The following is a 17,999-nucleotide window of genomic DNA, read 5'->3' as shown; positions in this document are numbered from 1 at the left end:
TATTTAACTCTTAAAATTTATAATAAGTATAAATAATTCTTACAAAAACATAAATGTTAAATAATCATACTTTGGATGTTTTTGATTTATAAAAAAAAAGATGCCACTTATATTTGGATATCGAAAAAGAGAAAAAAATATGTTATTTAAACACATGCAATTTAAAGATATTTATATTTCAGCCAAATTCAGATCCCACTCAGATTTTAGATTAAAAAGTAAACGCTATCTTACATCATGAATTCAAAATTCGTAATTAACTTTATTCAAATGTCTTTATAGAGTTTTTTTATTAGTTCAATAGAAAGATATCTTCCAATATTGAAATTAATAGTTAAAATCAAATAACATAACAAAATAACTATATATTTAAATATTGATTTACTGGCATCAAACAAGGGATTGGATAAACTTTGTAAAAATAATCCAGTCATACAAAATAATGATATTGTCATACATGTGCCTTTGTTTTCCAGATTTTGTCAGATCATACAACGGATTATTCGAGATTTGTATTTGATTTTTTATTAAATAATAAACTTTATTTAATTTCTTTGGATAAAAAGTTGTAAAAATAATCCATAATGATATTGCCATACATGTGCCTCCGTTTTTCAGATTCTGTCAGATTATACAACGGATTTTTCGGGATTTGTATTTGACTTTTTATTAAATAATAAACTTTATTTAGTTTCTTTGGATAAAAATTTATAAAAATAATCCAGTCGTACAAAGTAATGATATTACCATGCATGCGCCTCAGTTTTCTAGATTTTGTCAGTACAACGTATTCTTTGGGATTTGTATTTGACTTTTTATTAAATAATAAACTTTATTTAGTTTCTTTGGATAAAAATTTATAAAAATAATCCAGTCATACAAAGTAATGATATTGCCATGCATGTGCTTCGATTTTCTAGATCCTGTCAGATTATACAGCGGATTCTTCGGGATTTGTATTTGACTTTTTATTAAATAATAAACTTTATTTAGTTTCTTTAGATAAAAATTTATAAAAATAATCCAGTCTTACAAAGTAATGATATTGCCATGCATGTGCCTCCGTTTTCCAAATCATGTCAGATTATACAGCGGATTTTTCGGGATTTATATTTGACTTTTAATTAAATAATAAACTTTATTTAGTTTCTTTAAAACCACCACTAGACTCTTTCAAACCATCACATTGTTTCTTATAAATACTGACATGTACTCTATCCTTCATGTACATATCACATAAGGTCTCATTTCCAAGTTGTAAACTTTAGAAATACTCTTCTCACAATGATATTTCTGTCAAAATCTTCAACGAAAGTTGTTAAAAGAGGAAGAAAATGTGGAGAAACATCAGAAATAGGAACATCGGAAGGCGAAGACCAAGAAGAAGATGATGATCATAAAGAAAGTTTGACCTTATCGAATCAGCGATTTACCAGAAATTATTCGAGGTGAGAAATATAAATTTCAAATTAACTTCATACTGCAACTTCTCCTGTAACTAACAACTATATATTCGTGAAGACCGCGTATATGAATCACTCTCCATATTCAGTAGGATCAGATTTAACATTCTACGATTTAGCTAAAGGCACTATGTTTCCACTCTTATCAGACATGCAGCCATGCAGGCCGAAATTGAGCAAGCCTCGTTAGTGCCGCCATTTGCTCTCAAGACGAGATTTCTAACAGATAAATGGGGTAATTTAGCTTATGTCTTTGCTGAATAATATAATTTCATTCTCAATGATTTAATCACCTTCAGGTAATTACTTAATTAAGCCATGATCTGTTATTTACACTATTGTAGCTTTGTGAACACTGATCAAAATATAATTGTATGTGCCCTGCAGGCGCTGTCAGCTAGTTCTGCTACGACTGATGGATTGCATGTCCATAAAGAAGTTGTGGTATGTTATTGCTGTCTATTATTATAAATCTCACCCACCGATATTAATTTAACTTAACAAAGGGGTGCCTATATCAAGATGCCCTGACTTTTAAAGTGAATATGTTTGAATAAATAGTAAGTTGTGGGGTGGTGCAAAAAGCCTGAATCAATTTCTTAGGTTCATACCACTTACAGGGTTTAAACTTGAGTGACTAGCCAAAGAAAGTTGATTGAAAACACTCGATCAAGTCCTGGCCAAGATCAAATAGAATTTCATCAAACAATTGTGGACGAAAATTATCTTTAACTTCCAAATCATAATTGAGAGTCCTTATGAAACACTTTTTAATTGCGGAACCAGTCTGAAATTGAGCCTTAATCTGGGAATTAGTTGTGCAATTGTGTCATAGTTAAAATAAACCCTATTGTCGGTATATGTACAATCACCTCCGATTAGATTATTCATCTATTTATTATTGTTATTATAGGCGAGGTCTGATGCATTGGAAGCAGCAGCAGACGATGTGTTTCCATGTCGTAAACAAGCATTCATATGGGCAGCTTCACCTGAGGAAAAAATGCCGGAATGGCCAGAACCAATGCACGTCTTTGCCGGTCCTGAGCTTAATGCCAAGTTACCAAATGGCGCTCATTTCCGTGCAATAACAGTTAGAGATACAATCGGTGAAAGTTCGTGAATGTGCGATTGATCTCAAGTAAGTCTTATCGCTATTTTGATATCTGCTATTGAGATTTGGATTTAGTGCTGATATAAGATTTGTGCGTATCTTCTTACAAGATTGTGATCAGCACTGGATCAAGGTTCGTGCAACTGTTTAAATGAAAAATTTGGCTAGAACCAATGCACATTGGAAATGTTGTTCCACCTATCCTGGCATTTGCATTGAGAAGAAACTAAAGGACGAGTAGAAATGAAAGCATCAACATATAATGTGGAGATAAGATGAATACATAAATCCATTTTTGGTTTACAGATCTTTAACTAATTACCCAGTTTATCCATGTATTGTAAACAATGATTTAGAACATTGTTATTCTCTTCTTTTAAAGAGAAAAAAAATTAAAAAAGCTATTTTTTATTTTTTTTTATTTTTTTTTAAAAGAAAGTATACATTTCAATATATTAACTGGAAAGAATAAACATGATGTCTGTTGGAAATTCATCCAACCAAATTACAGTTTCGTTCCTTTGCAGGGCTAACTTAGCCAAAGCATGAGCTATACCATTCCAAGTTCTAAGGACATGCTGAGCTTTGAAATTCTGAAAAGTCTTCTGCTTTTCCAGAATTTCAGAGAGCTCAACAAACTTCAGGCATATTACTTGACTTCTTGTTAATGAGCTCAACAACTTCTAAAGAGTTAGATTCAACAACTCCATTAGTAACTCCAATGCTTGATGTAACCTGCAAACCCCACTCCATGGCTGCAGCTTCAGCCATTACTACACTTTCAAAAAACTTAGAGGTCTTAACAGCGGCAACTTTACACTTGCCCTCCGAGTCTCTAATCACCACCCCAAGGCCTGTCACTTGTTTCTCAGCATCCACTGCAGCATCCACATTAATTTTTAGCCAGTCTCTTGGGGGAGGGCACCACTGTTTCTGCTCCCCTGCCCTCTGTCTTGCAACATAATTTGTTTCAGGCTATTTGACTTTCCTAAACGACTCTACAACAGATTCTGCCCGAGCCACTGCTCTGGTTGGATTCTCTTTTTGGCCCTTAAACAACCATTTGTTTCTCGCATTCCAAATAGCCCAAAGTAATACAGCCACTAAGGTCCCTTCTATATTGGCATTCAGTTGAGGCAAGACTTGTAATAACCCAATTATGTCCTGGTTGTGCTCCAGTTGTGAATCAACTGTTATTTGAGAAGCTTTCCAAATCTTCTTTGCCATTTTGCACTCTAGCAGAGCATGAGAAATGGATTCCATCTTGCAGCAGCAAATTTGGCAAGTTGACTCCTGAAGAATTCTCCTCTTCCATAGGTTTCCAGCAGTTGGTAAAAGGTCATGTGTTGCTCTCCACAAGAAAATTTTAATCTTTTTTGGTATTGCAAGTTTCCAGATAACATTCCATTGGGACCTGGTTGAGCAACTTGGCTTGTCTGGGAACTTAATCTTCATAGCCACTTGGTAGCCACTTTTGACCGAATATTGGCCTCTTTTATCGTAGTGCCATATCAGCTGATCATCATGTGGCCTTCTCGGCAAAGGGATTTGAGAGATAGCTTTTGCATCTTCTGCTCTGAAGTGATCACAAATCAGCTTTTCTTTCCAATGTTGCTCGCTGTCAATTAGCTCTGCCACTGTAGTGTCTGGAGCCATTGTTGGGGCTGAAATTGGCCTGAAGGTTGAGGGTCTGGGTATCCAATTACTTTTGTACACCTTTACATTTTCCCCATTGCCAATTCTCCACCTAGACCCTTTCTGGATCACTTGCCTCCCCCACAACACACTTCTCCAAATAAAGGATGGTTTTGACCCCAACCTTGCATTCATGAAATCATCATGCTTAAAGTACCTAGCTTTCAAGACTTTTGCCACCAGCGAGTTTAGGGACTGCATAATTCTCCACCCTTGTTTAGCAACTAAAGGTTGATTGAAACTTGATAAGTCTCGGAACCCCAATCCACCCCTCACATTTGCATAACTCATTCTCTCCCATTTCGCCCAGTGAATACATTTCTTTTACCGATCAGCTCCCCACCAGAATTTGGCCACTGCTCTTTGGATATCCTCACAAATCCCTATGGGGATTTTAAAAACACTCATGGCATACGATGGGATTGCTTGAGCAACGACTTTAATTAGTACCTCCTTGCCTCCACTTGAGAAATGCTTGTGTTGCCAGCTGCATATTTTGTTCAAAACCTTGAGTTTGGTCTCCTTAAAAAAGCTCTTTGTCATCCTCCCTATCATTGATGGTAGACCTAAGTACTTTTCATGTCGAAACACCACTTGCAGCTGAAAAATATCTTTAATGGCTGAAATTTGCTCATCTTTAGTGCTCTGTCATTCAGAATGTGGAGGCAGGTAGTGATGACCCCTTGTTTTATCGAGCTCCAGTGCTTCTGAAAGAAAGCCGCTGGCAGTCCATCAGGTCCTGGAGCTTTTGTTGGGCACATCTGAGAGAGTGAAGTTGCTACCTCCTCCGCGGTGAAAGGCATATTCAGATGGTTATTAATCTCTGAGTCAACTTTCGGCTTCACTCCTACAAGGGCAGCTTCTATGTGCATCTCCGAAGGGCTGGATGTTGCAAAAAGATCTTCAAAATATTCACAGAAAACCTTTTCGATCTTCTCACTATCTTCAATCCATTCATCCTGCGAATTTTTGATCCCCCATATGCGATTCTTCCTTTCCTGGATGACGCCTTTAAGTGGAAAAACTTCGTGTTTTTATCACTTTCCTTCAACCAGTCGGCTCGAGATCTTTGCTTCCAGTACACTTCCTCATCCAACAGCAGCCTCTCAATCTGTTCTTTCATACTTCTAAGCTCATTCACTTCCTCAAATTGCTTAAATTGGCCTTTCATGCTTGATAGCTTACTCTTCAACTGATTCAGCTTCTCTTTTCTGCCATTAAATTCCTTCTTGCTCCAAACCAGCAGCTGGGCCATTGAATTGTTAGCTGCTTTCTTGAAAGAATTAACAGGGTCTCTGTCCCTCCAGCTTATACAGTTCATCCACTCCTGCTTCACAATGCTTTTACAAGTTTCATATGGACTCCACATATCCTCATAGTGGAATCTTCGGCGTGATTTCTTCTTATGCCAAGTGAGCTGTGTCCTCTTTTGCATCTCCAGCATAACGAGGCTATGGTCTGAGCACCAGGAATTCAAATTGGAAACACTAAGTTCATAAGAGGATTGCTCCCATCCCTTACTCCCTAAAAACCTATCCAGTCATTCTTCGATCAAATGGGGTCCATATCGCTTGTTGGACCACGTAAAAGGGTAACCTTTACATCTTAAATCTACCAAACTACAATCGTTGACTGCTTCTCTAAACTCAGCCACCATATTCAAGCATCTATCGTTGCCCCCCAGCTTTTCCTTCAAGTTCAGAATTTCGTTGAAATCACCAAAGCATAACCAGGGATAGTTGAATAAACCAGCCAGCCTCCTTAGTAACGTCCAGGTATGCCTTTTTTGCATTGATTCCGGGTGGCCATATATGCCAGTGCATCTCCATTTCTTCCCATTTACCTCGTTAACCACAGCATCTATATGATGATTGCTGTACGAAACAATGCTAATATTACTTTCATGATTCCAAAGCAGAGCCAAACCACCCCCCATTCCGTTTCTTCCTACACTTAAACAGTTATCAAACCCTAGAGATTTCCCCATATTAGACATCTGCACCTGTTTCAACTTTGTTTCACAAACAAAAAGAATATGAGGCTTGTGCTCTCGGAGAATGTCCTTAACAGCTAGGAATGTCCGGGTATTTCCCAAGCCCCGGACATTCCAACTTATTATTTTCATTGTTTCCGGCGGGGCTGGTATCCAGCCTCCGCCGATATCTCTTTCATTGTGACCTCCATCATCTCCATCATTTCCATTGCTGCACTATCCCCACTTAGCTTGATCTTAGCTGAGGGAGAATGTTTTGGGGCTCGAATTGATGTGCCTTCAGTTAGACTTTCTAGCTTTGGTCTTTTGTTTTTTGGGTTTGTCATTCTTGTGTCGCAGCTTGTCCGATTGACATTGCTGGGTTCTACTTGGTTACTCCTCATCTTATTCGAAGTTCGGGCTTGATTCTTCCATCGCCTCCATTTACCCTTAGACTTTTTTGGATATGACTCAGCATTCACCACATCTTCATCCGAACTCATTTGGGCCTCCTCTGTGGTATTGGGCTGGTTAATTGTTGGATCCATTTTAGAGAGCCTCTTTAACTCCTTTCCCTCCAAATTTTCTGTTCCTTTTTGGTTTCCCGCTCTTGGACTCGAGTTTTTAGGATCTTCCTTTTCTTCTGCTGCACCAGCCTGACGTTTGCTATCAGTTTGACGCCATTTCGGTTCCTGCCCCTGAATCATTAATATTTCCCCATGCCCCTCTACCACGTGTTTAAATCCCATTTGCAAGCTACCTTCTTCTTCCTGGTTCTGGGTTAACCCTACCCTATTTTCACCTGTCGGGTTTGGATGTTTGGGATTGTGGTTGCTTGTGTTCTCTGATTCCACCACTTCTTGTTGTGATCTTTTTTGCTCCCTGTTTTCTGTCTCTTTATTCCTCTGACTTCTCATTCGGTCTATCAGTGGGGCTGCTTTTAACCAAGCCCCATATGCCATCTCCTCTTTTGGTTGTCCCCCATATTTTGCACACTCTCTGTACTGATGCCCAATGAGGCCGCAACAAAAGCAATAATCTGGTAACTTCTCATAAATCACTCCAATTGGGATTTCTCCCCCATCTTCTTGCTAAATTTTGATAATATTCTTTAGTCGCTTTGTAATATCTATTGAAATTCTGACTCAGACATATTCGCCGAAGCAATCTCCAGTGGCATCCGTTGCTACATCTTCCAGTTTCCCCATTTTAGAGCCAATTTCACGAATTGTACTAGTATCCATACACATCAGAGGTACATTATGCAGCTGTACCCAAAAAGAGACATGTGAAAATGGCTGTTCTGTTACATTGCCTATCCCCTTTGGTTCCTGGAGTACAATAAGGACACGATCATAATGCCATGGTCCTCCTGCTAGCACTCTTCGTTTGTCTTCTTCTAAGGAAAACATGAACATAAAGATTTTATTCCGCAAGCTTTCAACTTTGACTACCCCTGCTGGACGCCAAGCTTGTTGTAATGCTGCCCTTACACCTTCATAACTAGTGCTCCTAGTAGTAAGGATTTTGCCTACTAGGCAGCCTGCCACAATCTTAGCTCTTTTCCCCTTCATTTTACCCCCAAAAATTACCTTGTCTTCGTCTTCTTCTTCAAGCGTTATGGCACTGCACTTCTTAATTAATTCGTCTGTTTCCATTCTTTTAAGAAGTCTATAAAGGCTTTAATGAAGTGCACCCACCCAAACCACTTGATTTCTCTCCCTAGCTTGACTATCCACCCTTATGTCTAGCAAACTCTCCACACCTCTTCGGAAAGAGCTCTCTCCCACCTACCAAACTCTACTTAAGCCTTCAGACCCTACTTAAATTTGGATTTCTATTGGAAGGAAAGAAAAGAAAGATAAAAGGAAAATTACGCCCAACTAGTGAGCAGTTTCTCGGACCATAAAAGTCCAGCGTCCTCCCCTCTGTTAAGAGAGAGAGAGAGAGAGAGGTCCCCTAAGTTTGTTATTAAAAGCTAATTTTTATTGACATAAAAGAAAGTGACAAAATTTTTTTTTGACCATGACAAAGATTTAAAGGTACTATTATTTAATAAAATCATGTCATGTGTTTCGTAATTTTACTCTCGTAATAATATCATTATCACCATTGATTTATTTCAAATTGGATGTATATGGGAGAAAATTTTATTGGATAGAGACATACAGACGCGCGTTACGTTCGTCTCACTTAAAATTATACGTGGGAGATATGTATTTTTATTGAAGGAAAAAAGAGATTTCATATATTATTAAACCTTTAAATATGGGTACTTCACTCTAAACATAAAGTTGTATGTTAGATCATATCATTATTCATGCTTAGCGATTAAACCGCCAATTAAATTTGTAAGGGTAATAATTGCTGTACATACAGTAAAAACTTGTAAAATTCAAACAACAGGGAATGAAACATCTGTTTTAAATTAAATCGGGATAACTTATACATAAAGCAAATGAGATCATCACCTTATTGCATTATTAGGTTAAAATATCAAGGCCACGACAATGCAGTTGGACAAGCCAAACATTGCTTACTCGCCAACCATTTTGAGACATGATTGATGAAAAAAGAGATTTCATATATTATTAAAAGTTCTTTATCAATTCGGCCTAATAATCACTCAATTGATAATTAAACAAACTTAAGTTAATAATAATCACTCAATTGTCAACACATTAAAACGAGTTAATTTTAACATTATTTTTGTCAGCATTCTGACATTATTTTGTCTCTTTAGCAGTTTTTTTTTAATTTTTCTCTGTATTATTTTTTTTAAATAATTTTTTTCTCATAAGTTAGAAAACTGTTGAAGGTATAAAAAATTTACCAGCAAATTTATATTTTATAAAAGTGAGCAAATATCAAGGATAAAGATATTGAAACAATCATTGGAGGAGTAAATGTTTATGTTTGTGTCTGTATTTATTTTCATGTCAAGTCCCATGTCTATCCTTTGGTGGATTAGATGCTTCTATATTTGTCTTGTTTGTCCAGATTTAACTTATTGTGCTGTGACACATCAAATTCAATCCCTTGTTTCCTTGCTTGTTGAAGATATATATAGGTCATGCTTGGTCCCTTGTTATATCTGTTTCATTACGCCCAATCAAACAAAAGGACAAAACAGAAAAAGTGGAAGGGAAAAAGAAAAAAAAAAGCTCTCTAATAATGTTATCATGATTTTCATCAGTAACACGAACAATTTTTAATTTGGTATGAAAGGATAGATCAATGAAGGGATATCTCATATATATCATCATATCTCATCATACTGCATACATAAAATAGTTTTTAAAGGACAAAAGCACCTAAATACATGATCCAAAGCTTCTATGTGCACTCAGACTGGCTCAAAGGCCTCTATCTTATTTGTATCTTGAATCTCTTTTATTATCCTACAGCATGCATAAGCTTCCAAAAGGTAAAAACACTAAAAAAAAACACAACCTATTAACCTCTCTATGTGTTCAGAGGGGTCCCAAAGGGCTCTCATCTAAGTTGTATCATTGTAACTAGAGGGAGAGGGTTTTGTCTCACGATTTTTAATACCAAATTTTTATACACGTACATAACACATTTTTAATCGTACATTAAGTCTTCTTTTCTTTCCATTAACATACTTTAAATTTACTTTTATTTTCTTCAAAATACTATTATACTTTACTCAAAATCGATAGGGAAAACCAATATTCATAAAATTTTAATAATGTACCAATACGTAAATCAAATTTATTCTAGAAATCATTAAATTAGAGCATTAAAATCTTATTTTGCAAATATGGTTTACTACACTCTAAAATCATAATAAAATATGAAAATGAGTTTGCATATTTCACTCATAGTGACAATGCTTAAACTCGACTATCGTTCATATTCGCTGTTTGGTTCTCACTCGCAGTTTCTCCTAATCAAGGAAACGACATAGTTACTTTTCATAAATGTGAAATACGACTAACTGCACGCAATGTAGTTCAAAACGAACATCTATCCACAACACACAACTCTTGTGTCCATAAAATTACCAAAATACCCTCACATTCATAAAAATAAATGTCAATTAGACATGAATAAAATGATCCTACACCATTTTTTTCTAGTCCTCTTTCTTCAAAAGAATTTCATCAATTAACATTTATTTTTTATGCATCAAATATCCAACATATTATTTTTTTGTAAGAATAATATATTAATTCTCGGTAGGCTTATAACATTCAAGAATATTCATGTTTGCTTTCATTGATATACAACGTAAACAAACAAATTATCGCTTTATTGTATCCTAGATGAATATTTGCTTAATCCATAAGCATAACTTAATCGGTGGGAGCAAATAACGTATTAAGAAAAGTGATATTTAAAACGTACTTTGAAATAAACATTAATTTACTGCAGTTTATACTTTTTTATTATATTAGATTTGTACCATTTTTACCGCCATTTTCTATAACCATAAATATATGTCCCCCACATAATTATCGCATCTTAGAAATTTATAAATATCAATAATATCATTATTCAATCATTTAGAAACATCTAAGTATTTATGTTTAATTTATCTCTCAATTAAAATTAGACACACACACGTGCGTGTGTTTGTGTGAACTCTAGTTAAATATTGATACGTGTATTGCATATGAGCCATAAAGTGAGTTCCAATTTCTACTTCTATTTTCTAAATGTTAGACAGATGTGCGTATCAATGGATTCTCTTTGCTGGGCACTGATTTTCTTTTTTAATTTTTTTCGAATTGCTCAATGATGCTTGGTCCACCCATGCGCAGTTCGTCAAGCAGACAAGCACAAGCATTTGAAGCTTGCTAAATTATTGATGGTGGTAGCTGTTGTTTTTGTTTTCACTTGTAGTGTAATAAAGTGAAGCTTGCTAAATTGTTGGTGGTGGGACAGTTTTTGTTTTCACATTAGAGTTTTTATTTGATTGATAACATATTAATTGTGTTATTATTTTATTATATATATATATATATATATTTAATAAATAAGTGGAATTTACTATATTCGGCTAAAATTTTATTATAATTTATTTTGACATGACATTAATATAACATGATAATTGAAATTATCATTGTGTGATTATAAAAATATTGTAGGACTTTGAAGACAGAGAGAGAAACGTTTTGATAGTTTATGACTTTGAAGACTTGTAAAGCGAAGGTTCGTAGTAGATACATTCCATTTTCCTCTTTATTCAGTATTTACCCGGACACTGGATTAATGTTGCTTGACCCTACAAATATCAACTTGCGATTTTATATTTATTGAATCTGGCAACGAGTGGTGGTGACTGGTGACTGGTGATTGGTGATTGGTGAATTGCTAAATTATTAATGGGTGGTGGGCTCTATTCTGGAATAAACAGCAAGTGGAAGACTTGTTACCTGCATTTTGCTTGACCCTTCACACTTTCTGTTCAATTTTCTCATTTTGCTTTTCAAAACTCAAAATTCTGCTTCTTTCTTTGCGAAAAAAAAAGAGAGAAGAAAGAAAAAAAAATGTCAATCATCGGAGAGGCAATCCTTACGGCGTCCGTTGATTTGCTGGTCAATAAGTTAGCTTCAGAGGGGATTCTGTTTTTTGCACGCCAAGAGCAAATCAAGGCCGATCTGATGAAGTGGGTGAATATGTTGGAGATGATCAAGGCGGTGCTTGATGATGCTGAGGAGAAGAAGACGACTAATCAGTTTGTGAAGAAGTGGCTTGGCAAGCTTCAGGACTTGGCATATGATGTTGAAGACTTGTTGGATGAGTTTCAAACTGAGGCTTTCCGGAGGAAGTTGCTGCTTGGAAATGGAGATCCAGCTGCGGCTCAGGATCAACCCAGTAGCAGTCGTACAAGAACAAGTAAGTTGCGGAAGCTCATTCCTACTTGCTGCACCACTTTTACTCCACAATCGATTCAGTTCGATTATGCCTTGATGTCCAAAATCAAAGAGATCAACGACAGATTTCAAGAAATTGTGACACAGAAAGACTCGCTGGGTTTGAACGTAAGTTCAGCTGGAGGGTCCAAAAAAGCCAGTCAAAGGCTAGAGACAACCTCTTTAGTGACTGGAGCCAACGTCTATGGCAGGGAAACAGAAAAGAAGGATGTTGTTGAACTGCTGTTGAGGGATGATTTAAGCAACGATGGTGGATTCTCTGTTATTCCTATTATAGGTATGGGCGGGCTGGGCAAAACTACTCTTGCTCAGCTTGTCTACAATGATAAGCGAGTGCAGGATCATTTTGATCCCAAGGCATGGACTTGTGTCTCTGAGGATTTCGATGTTAAGGGGCTAACAAAAACAATTCTAAGATCCGTTACCAAGCAGACTATTGATGACAGTGATTTAAATTTGCTTCAAGAGGAGCTGAAGAAGAAGTTATCTGGAAAGAAATTTTTGCTTGTTTTAGACGACGTTTGGAATGAGAATTACAATGATTGGGTTCGCCTCAGCCGTCCGTTTGAAGCTGGAGCGAAGGGAAGTAAGATTATTGTCACAACTCGTAATCAAGAGGTTGCAGACATCATGGGAACTGCCTCAGCTTATCAATTAAAAAAGTTGTCAATTGATGATTGTCTAGCTGTATTTGCTCAACATTCTTTGGCGTCAGATAAGTTATTGGAGGAAATTGGCAAGAAGATAGTGGCCAAATGCGATGGCTTGCCCTTGGCAGCGCAAACACTTGGAGGACTTTTGCGAGGAAAAGATGATAGGTGTGATTGGGAGAGAGTGCTTAGTACCAAGATATGGGAATTGCAAGAAGAGAGATGTGACATTATGCCGGCGCTTAGAGTGAGCTACTATTATCTTTCGGCACCTTTGAAACAATGCTTTGCGTATTGCTCATTGTTTCCAAAGGATTATGAATTTGAAGAGGGGGAGATAATTTTATTATGGAGTGCTGTGGGTTTCTTGGATCACGGAGAGAGTGGGAATCCTAGTGAAGATCTCGGTCGAAAGTTCTTTCAAGAGCTACGTGGAAGATCTTTTTTCCAGCAATCGAGCAACAGTATATCACGATTTGTTATGCACGATCTTATCAACGACCTTGCCCGTTGGGCTGCAGGGGAGACATACTTCACACTGGAGTATACCTCGGAGGTTAACAAGCAACAATGTTTTTCTAGAAATCTTCGTCATCTATCATACATTCGTGGAGATTTTGATGGTGTTCAAAGGTTTGAGAAATTGTATGATATCCAACATTTGAGAACTTTTTTACCAGTGATGTTACATAGTCGGCATGGAGTCTTGGCTCGTAGCATTCTTCCTATGTTGTTCAAACTCCAAAGCTTAAGGGTCTTCTCTCTGCGTGGATATTGCATCGCCGAGCTGCCGGATTCAGTTGGTGATTTGAGGTATTTAAGGCACCTTAACCTGTCTGGAACTGAGATTAAAACTCTGCCTGAATCAGTCAGCAAGCTTTACAACTTGCACACCCTTCTGTTGGAGGGCTGTCGACGACTGAAGAAATTGTGTGCAGACATGGGAAATCTCATCAAATTGCATCATCTCAATAATTCAAATACAGATTCCTTGGAGGAAATGCCACTGGGAATTGGTAAGCTGACTTGTCTTCAAACGCTGGGTAATTTTGCTGTGGGAAAAGACAATGGTTCTGGGTTACGAGAGCTAAAGTCATTGATACATCTTCACGGGACACTTAAAATTTCAAAATTAGAGAATGTAAAAGACGTTGGTGATGCAAAGGAGGCTCGGTTGGATGGAAAGAAGAATCTTAGAGAATTATCGCTTAATTGGACTTGCAGCACCGATGGTTCATCTTCAAGGGAGGCAGAAACTGAAATGGGTGTGCTTGACATGCTCAAACCCCATAAAAATCTGGAACAATTTGGTATCTGTGGCTATGGAGGTACAAAATTTCCAACATGGTTAGGAGATTCCTCATTCTTAAATTTAGTAACACTTAAATTTGAAGATTGCGGCATGTGCACTGCCCTGCCGTCAGTCGGGCAACTGCCCTCTCTAAAGCATCTTACAGTTCATGGAATGAGTAGAGTAAAGAGATTGGGTTTAGAGTTCTATGGGGATGACTCTCCAATTCCATTTCCATGCTTGGAGACTCTTCGTTTTGAAGACCTGCAAGAGTGGGAAGAGTGGATTCCTCATGGATCCAGTCAGGGAGTTGAACGGTTTCCTAAATTAAGAGAGCTTCACATTTTAAGATGTTCTAAACTGCAAGGAACATTTCCAGAGCACCTTCCTGCATTGGAGATGCTTGTTATTGGAGAATGTGAAGAATTGTCAATTTCAATGACGAGTCTTCCAGCTCTTTGCAAAATGGAAATTGGTGGATGTAAAAAGGTTGTGTGGAGAAGTGCAACTGATCATCTCGGCTCACAGAATTCAGTGGTTTGTAGAGATACATCAAATCAAGTGTTTCTCGCAGGGCCATTGAAGCCGCGAATACCAAAACTGGAAGAATTGGAGATAAAAGATATTAAAAATGAAACATATATATGGAAGAGTCATAACGAATTACTGCAAGACATTTGCTCTCTCAAAAGACTGACGATTAGACGGTGTCCCAAAATTCAATCCTTGGTGGCGGAGGAAGAGAAAGACCAACAACAGCAGCTCTGCGAGTTGTCATGCAGACTTGAATATCTAAAATTGAGTAATTGCGAAGGCCTTGTGAAGCTGCCACAATCATCGCTCAGCCTGAGTTCCTTGAGAGAGATAGAAATCTGCAAGTGCAGTTCCCTTGTTTCCTTTCCTGAGGTTGCTCTGCCTTCCAAGTTGAGGAGAATTAAGATTAGAGAATGTGATGCACTGAAATCGTTACCAGAGGCATGGATGTGCGACACCAATTCGTCTCTCGAGATCTTGAAGATTGAGGATTGCCGATCGTTGACATATATTGCTGCTGTCCAGCTACCATCGAGCCTTAAGAAGTTGCAGATCCGCCGTTGCGATAATATAAGGACTTTGACAGTGGAAGAGGGCATCCAGAGTAGCAGCAGCAGAAGTTACACATCATCTCTTCTTGAGAAGTTAGAAATTGAGAGTTGTCCATCTCTGACATGTATATTTTCAAAAAACGAGTTACGTGCCACGCTTGAGTCCGTTGAAGTTGGCAATCTAACTCAGTCTCTTAAGTCCCTTTATGTTTGGGATTGTCCAAAGCTGGAGTCAATAGCAGAAAGGTTGGACAACACATCTCTTGAAACAATCAGTATTTCTAATTGTGAAAATCTGAAAATTTTACCGAGTGGTTTACATAATCTCCGCCAGCTTCGAGAGATTAGCATAGAGGAATGTGGAAATCTGGTGTCCTTTCCCGAAGGGGGATTGCCTTGTGCGAAACTCACGGGGCTGGTGATATTTAATTGTGAGAGACTAGAGGCCTTACCCAAGGGATTGCACAATCTGACCTCTCTTCAAGAATTAAGAATAAAAGGAGGTGACCTTCCAAGCCTTGAAGAAGATGATGGCCTTCCCACCAACCTTCATTCACTTCATATTCGGGGTAATATGGAGATTTGGAAGTCAATGATTGAGCGGGGACGGGGATTTCACAGATTCTCCTCTCTGCGAGAACTCATAATCGACGGATGCGATGACGACATGGTGTCATTTCCACTAGAGGACAAAAGATTAGGGACCGTGCTTCCTCTTCCTGCCACTCTAACATCTCTGCGGATTGAAGATTTTCCAAATCTGGAACGCCTATCTTCTTCAATTGTTGATCTTCGAAACCTCACTGAATTGGTTCTCCGGGGATGTCCCAAGCTCAAATACTTTCCGGAGAAGGGCCTGCCTTCCTCACTTTTGCAATTATACATCTGGAGTTGTCCGTTGATAACAGAGAAGTGCAGAAAGGATGGAGGACAATATTGGGACTTGTTAACCCATATACCTTTTGTTGCTATTAGATGACAAATGAGTTTTTGGTGATTGAACAGAGGACGGCTGAAATATTTTATTGTTAGAGTTATTATTATTTTTTTAAATCGGGTGTGTATGTGTATGTAATTTTAAAATTCAAATCTCAATTGAAAACTATTTTAAATTAATATGGTTTGGTGTCGGTGGGCTTTTTGTATTGTATATAATGGGTTTTTGAATTTTTTTATTAAATGGTGGAATGCTTTAAATTTAAGAAACGGTAGAATAACGTAACGGGTTTGCATTATTCAGCAGAGGAGGACTGTATTAATGTATGAATTAATTAGCCGAGGAGGAGAGGACTTTGGCAAAAATTGTTTTGAAATAGATGACAAATTGGTTTTTGGTGAAATTTTTGATTTGTGAAAGGATGGACGACTGGAATATTTTATTATTATTAGTATTTTCTTTTTTCAAATTAGGCGTTGAAATGGATGGTAAATTGGTTTTTGGTGACTGAACAGTGGACGACTGAAATGGATGGTAAAAGGAGTTTTTGATAATTGAACAGAGGATGACTGCCTTCCTCACTTTTGCGATTATGGATCTGGAGTTGTCCGTTGATAGCAGAGAAGTGCAGAAAGGCTGGAGGACAATATTGGGACTTGTTAAATGAAATATTTTTCACTTTTGCGATTAATATTTTTCACTGTTGTAATAGATGAAAAATGTAACTTGTGAATTGTTGTTTGGTGATTATTTTAAATATTGTGCATATGAAAGTTAATTATTTACACCAAAGGAATTACTAGCTGCCTCATCAGCAACAATATTAACGCACGAGGACTGGACTGTATTACAAAATTGTTTAATTTAACTTAATAGTTTCTGTGCCATTGCTATTAATATTTATAAATATAATTTAATAGTTTTAATTTTTGTTAATAAAAACCAAGCTCATTAATTCTTTTACTATTGTAGGATCAAGATTTATAAAACGCACTTTATTGTTGTTAGCATTATTTCGTCTGCGTATAATCTAAATTGTAAATTGTTAATATGCTGACTATTTTAATATTTGAAAATTATTTTCATTTTGTGTATGCGAGCGTGTGTCTATATACACACACATATTGACATATACAAACGATGAAATTGAAATTATTTTGATCGTGTACAAGAGTAATCTCATTAATTTGCTGGAAGATCTTGGGATGTTGGGTGCTCTTTCTATTGTTATACAGGGTCAGCTTATAATAACAATGATGCACTTTATTACAGCCAAAGTAAATTAAATTTGATTAATTAATAGTAAACCGACCATGATTTACTAAAAGCACTTTATTACTTTATATGAGAAAACAAAAAATGAAAAGAGAAAATAGTACCCCGCTACAAAGCCAATTAAATATGAAAAACAAAAAGCAATCTAAGTAAAGCATTGGCCATACAAATATGGAAAAGGAAAAGGAAAAGCAAACTAAGCAAACACATTATATTTCTCTCATTACGTTTCAGCTTTAGTGGCCTTAATGTCTGCACCAAAAGAATTACCAGCTGTCTCGTCAGCAACAACGTTATTATGTTATGCAGTTTTCAATTGCTAATTAAACACATAAGGACTGGACTGCATTAAAAAATTATTTTAAATTAATGCACTGTAGGCGAGTTCTTGAATTAATTGTTTCTGTGCCATTACTATTAATTTTAATAAATACAATTGATCAGTTATTGAATATCCAGATTCATCAAAACTGTTATAATTCCAAAAGACCTTCGTATTAACACATTAATATGACACGAGGATTATCCTTATGAATTGGAGTGTGATTATTATTATTTTTTTAATGCATAACATATGCCAAAGAAAAAGACTTTATATATATATATATATATAT

General features: G+C 36.8%; 1 protein-coding gene across 1 annotated transcript; it reads left to right on the top strand.

The window, feature by feature from the left end:
• The first annotated feature begins 11,718 nt into the window (after nt 1-11,718).
• On the top strand, nt 11,719-16,152 carry LOC112097654 (putative disease resistance RPP13-like protein 1). Its single transcript, XM_024182921.1, has one exon. It carries the CDS (start codon nt 11,761-11,763, stop codon nt 16,150-16,152), a length of 4,392 nt encoding a protein of 1,463 aa, XP_024038689.1. The 5' UTR covers nt 11,719-11,760.
• The last annotated feature ends 1,847 nt before the right edge of the window (nt 16,153-17,999 follow it).

Source organism: Citrus clementina, unplaced genomic scaffold (genome assembly GCF_000493195.1).
Source record: "Citrus clementina cultivar Clemenules unplaced genomic scaffold, Citrus_clementina_v1.0 scaffold_5, whole genome shotgun sequence".
NCBI classification, from domain to species: Eukaryota; Viridiplantae; Streptophyta; class Magnoliopsida; order Sapindales; family Rutaceae; genus Citrus; species Citrus x clementina.
This window is presented reverse-complemented; position numbering and strand designations above follow the sequence as displayed.

What these genes read in the sequence shown, in the direction of transcription:
- LOC112097654 (XM_024182921.1), top strand. Translation starts at nt 11,761, where the DNA reads ATGTCAATCATCGGAGAGGCAATCCTTACGGCGTCCGTTGATTTGCTG.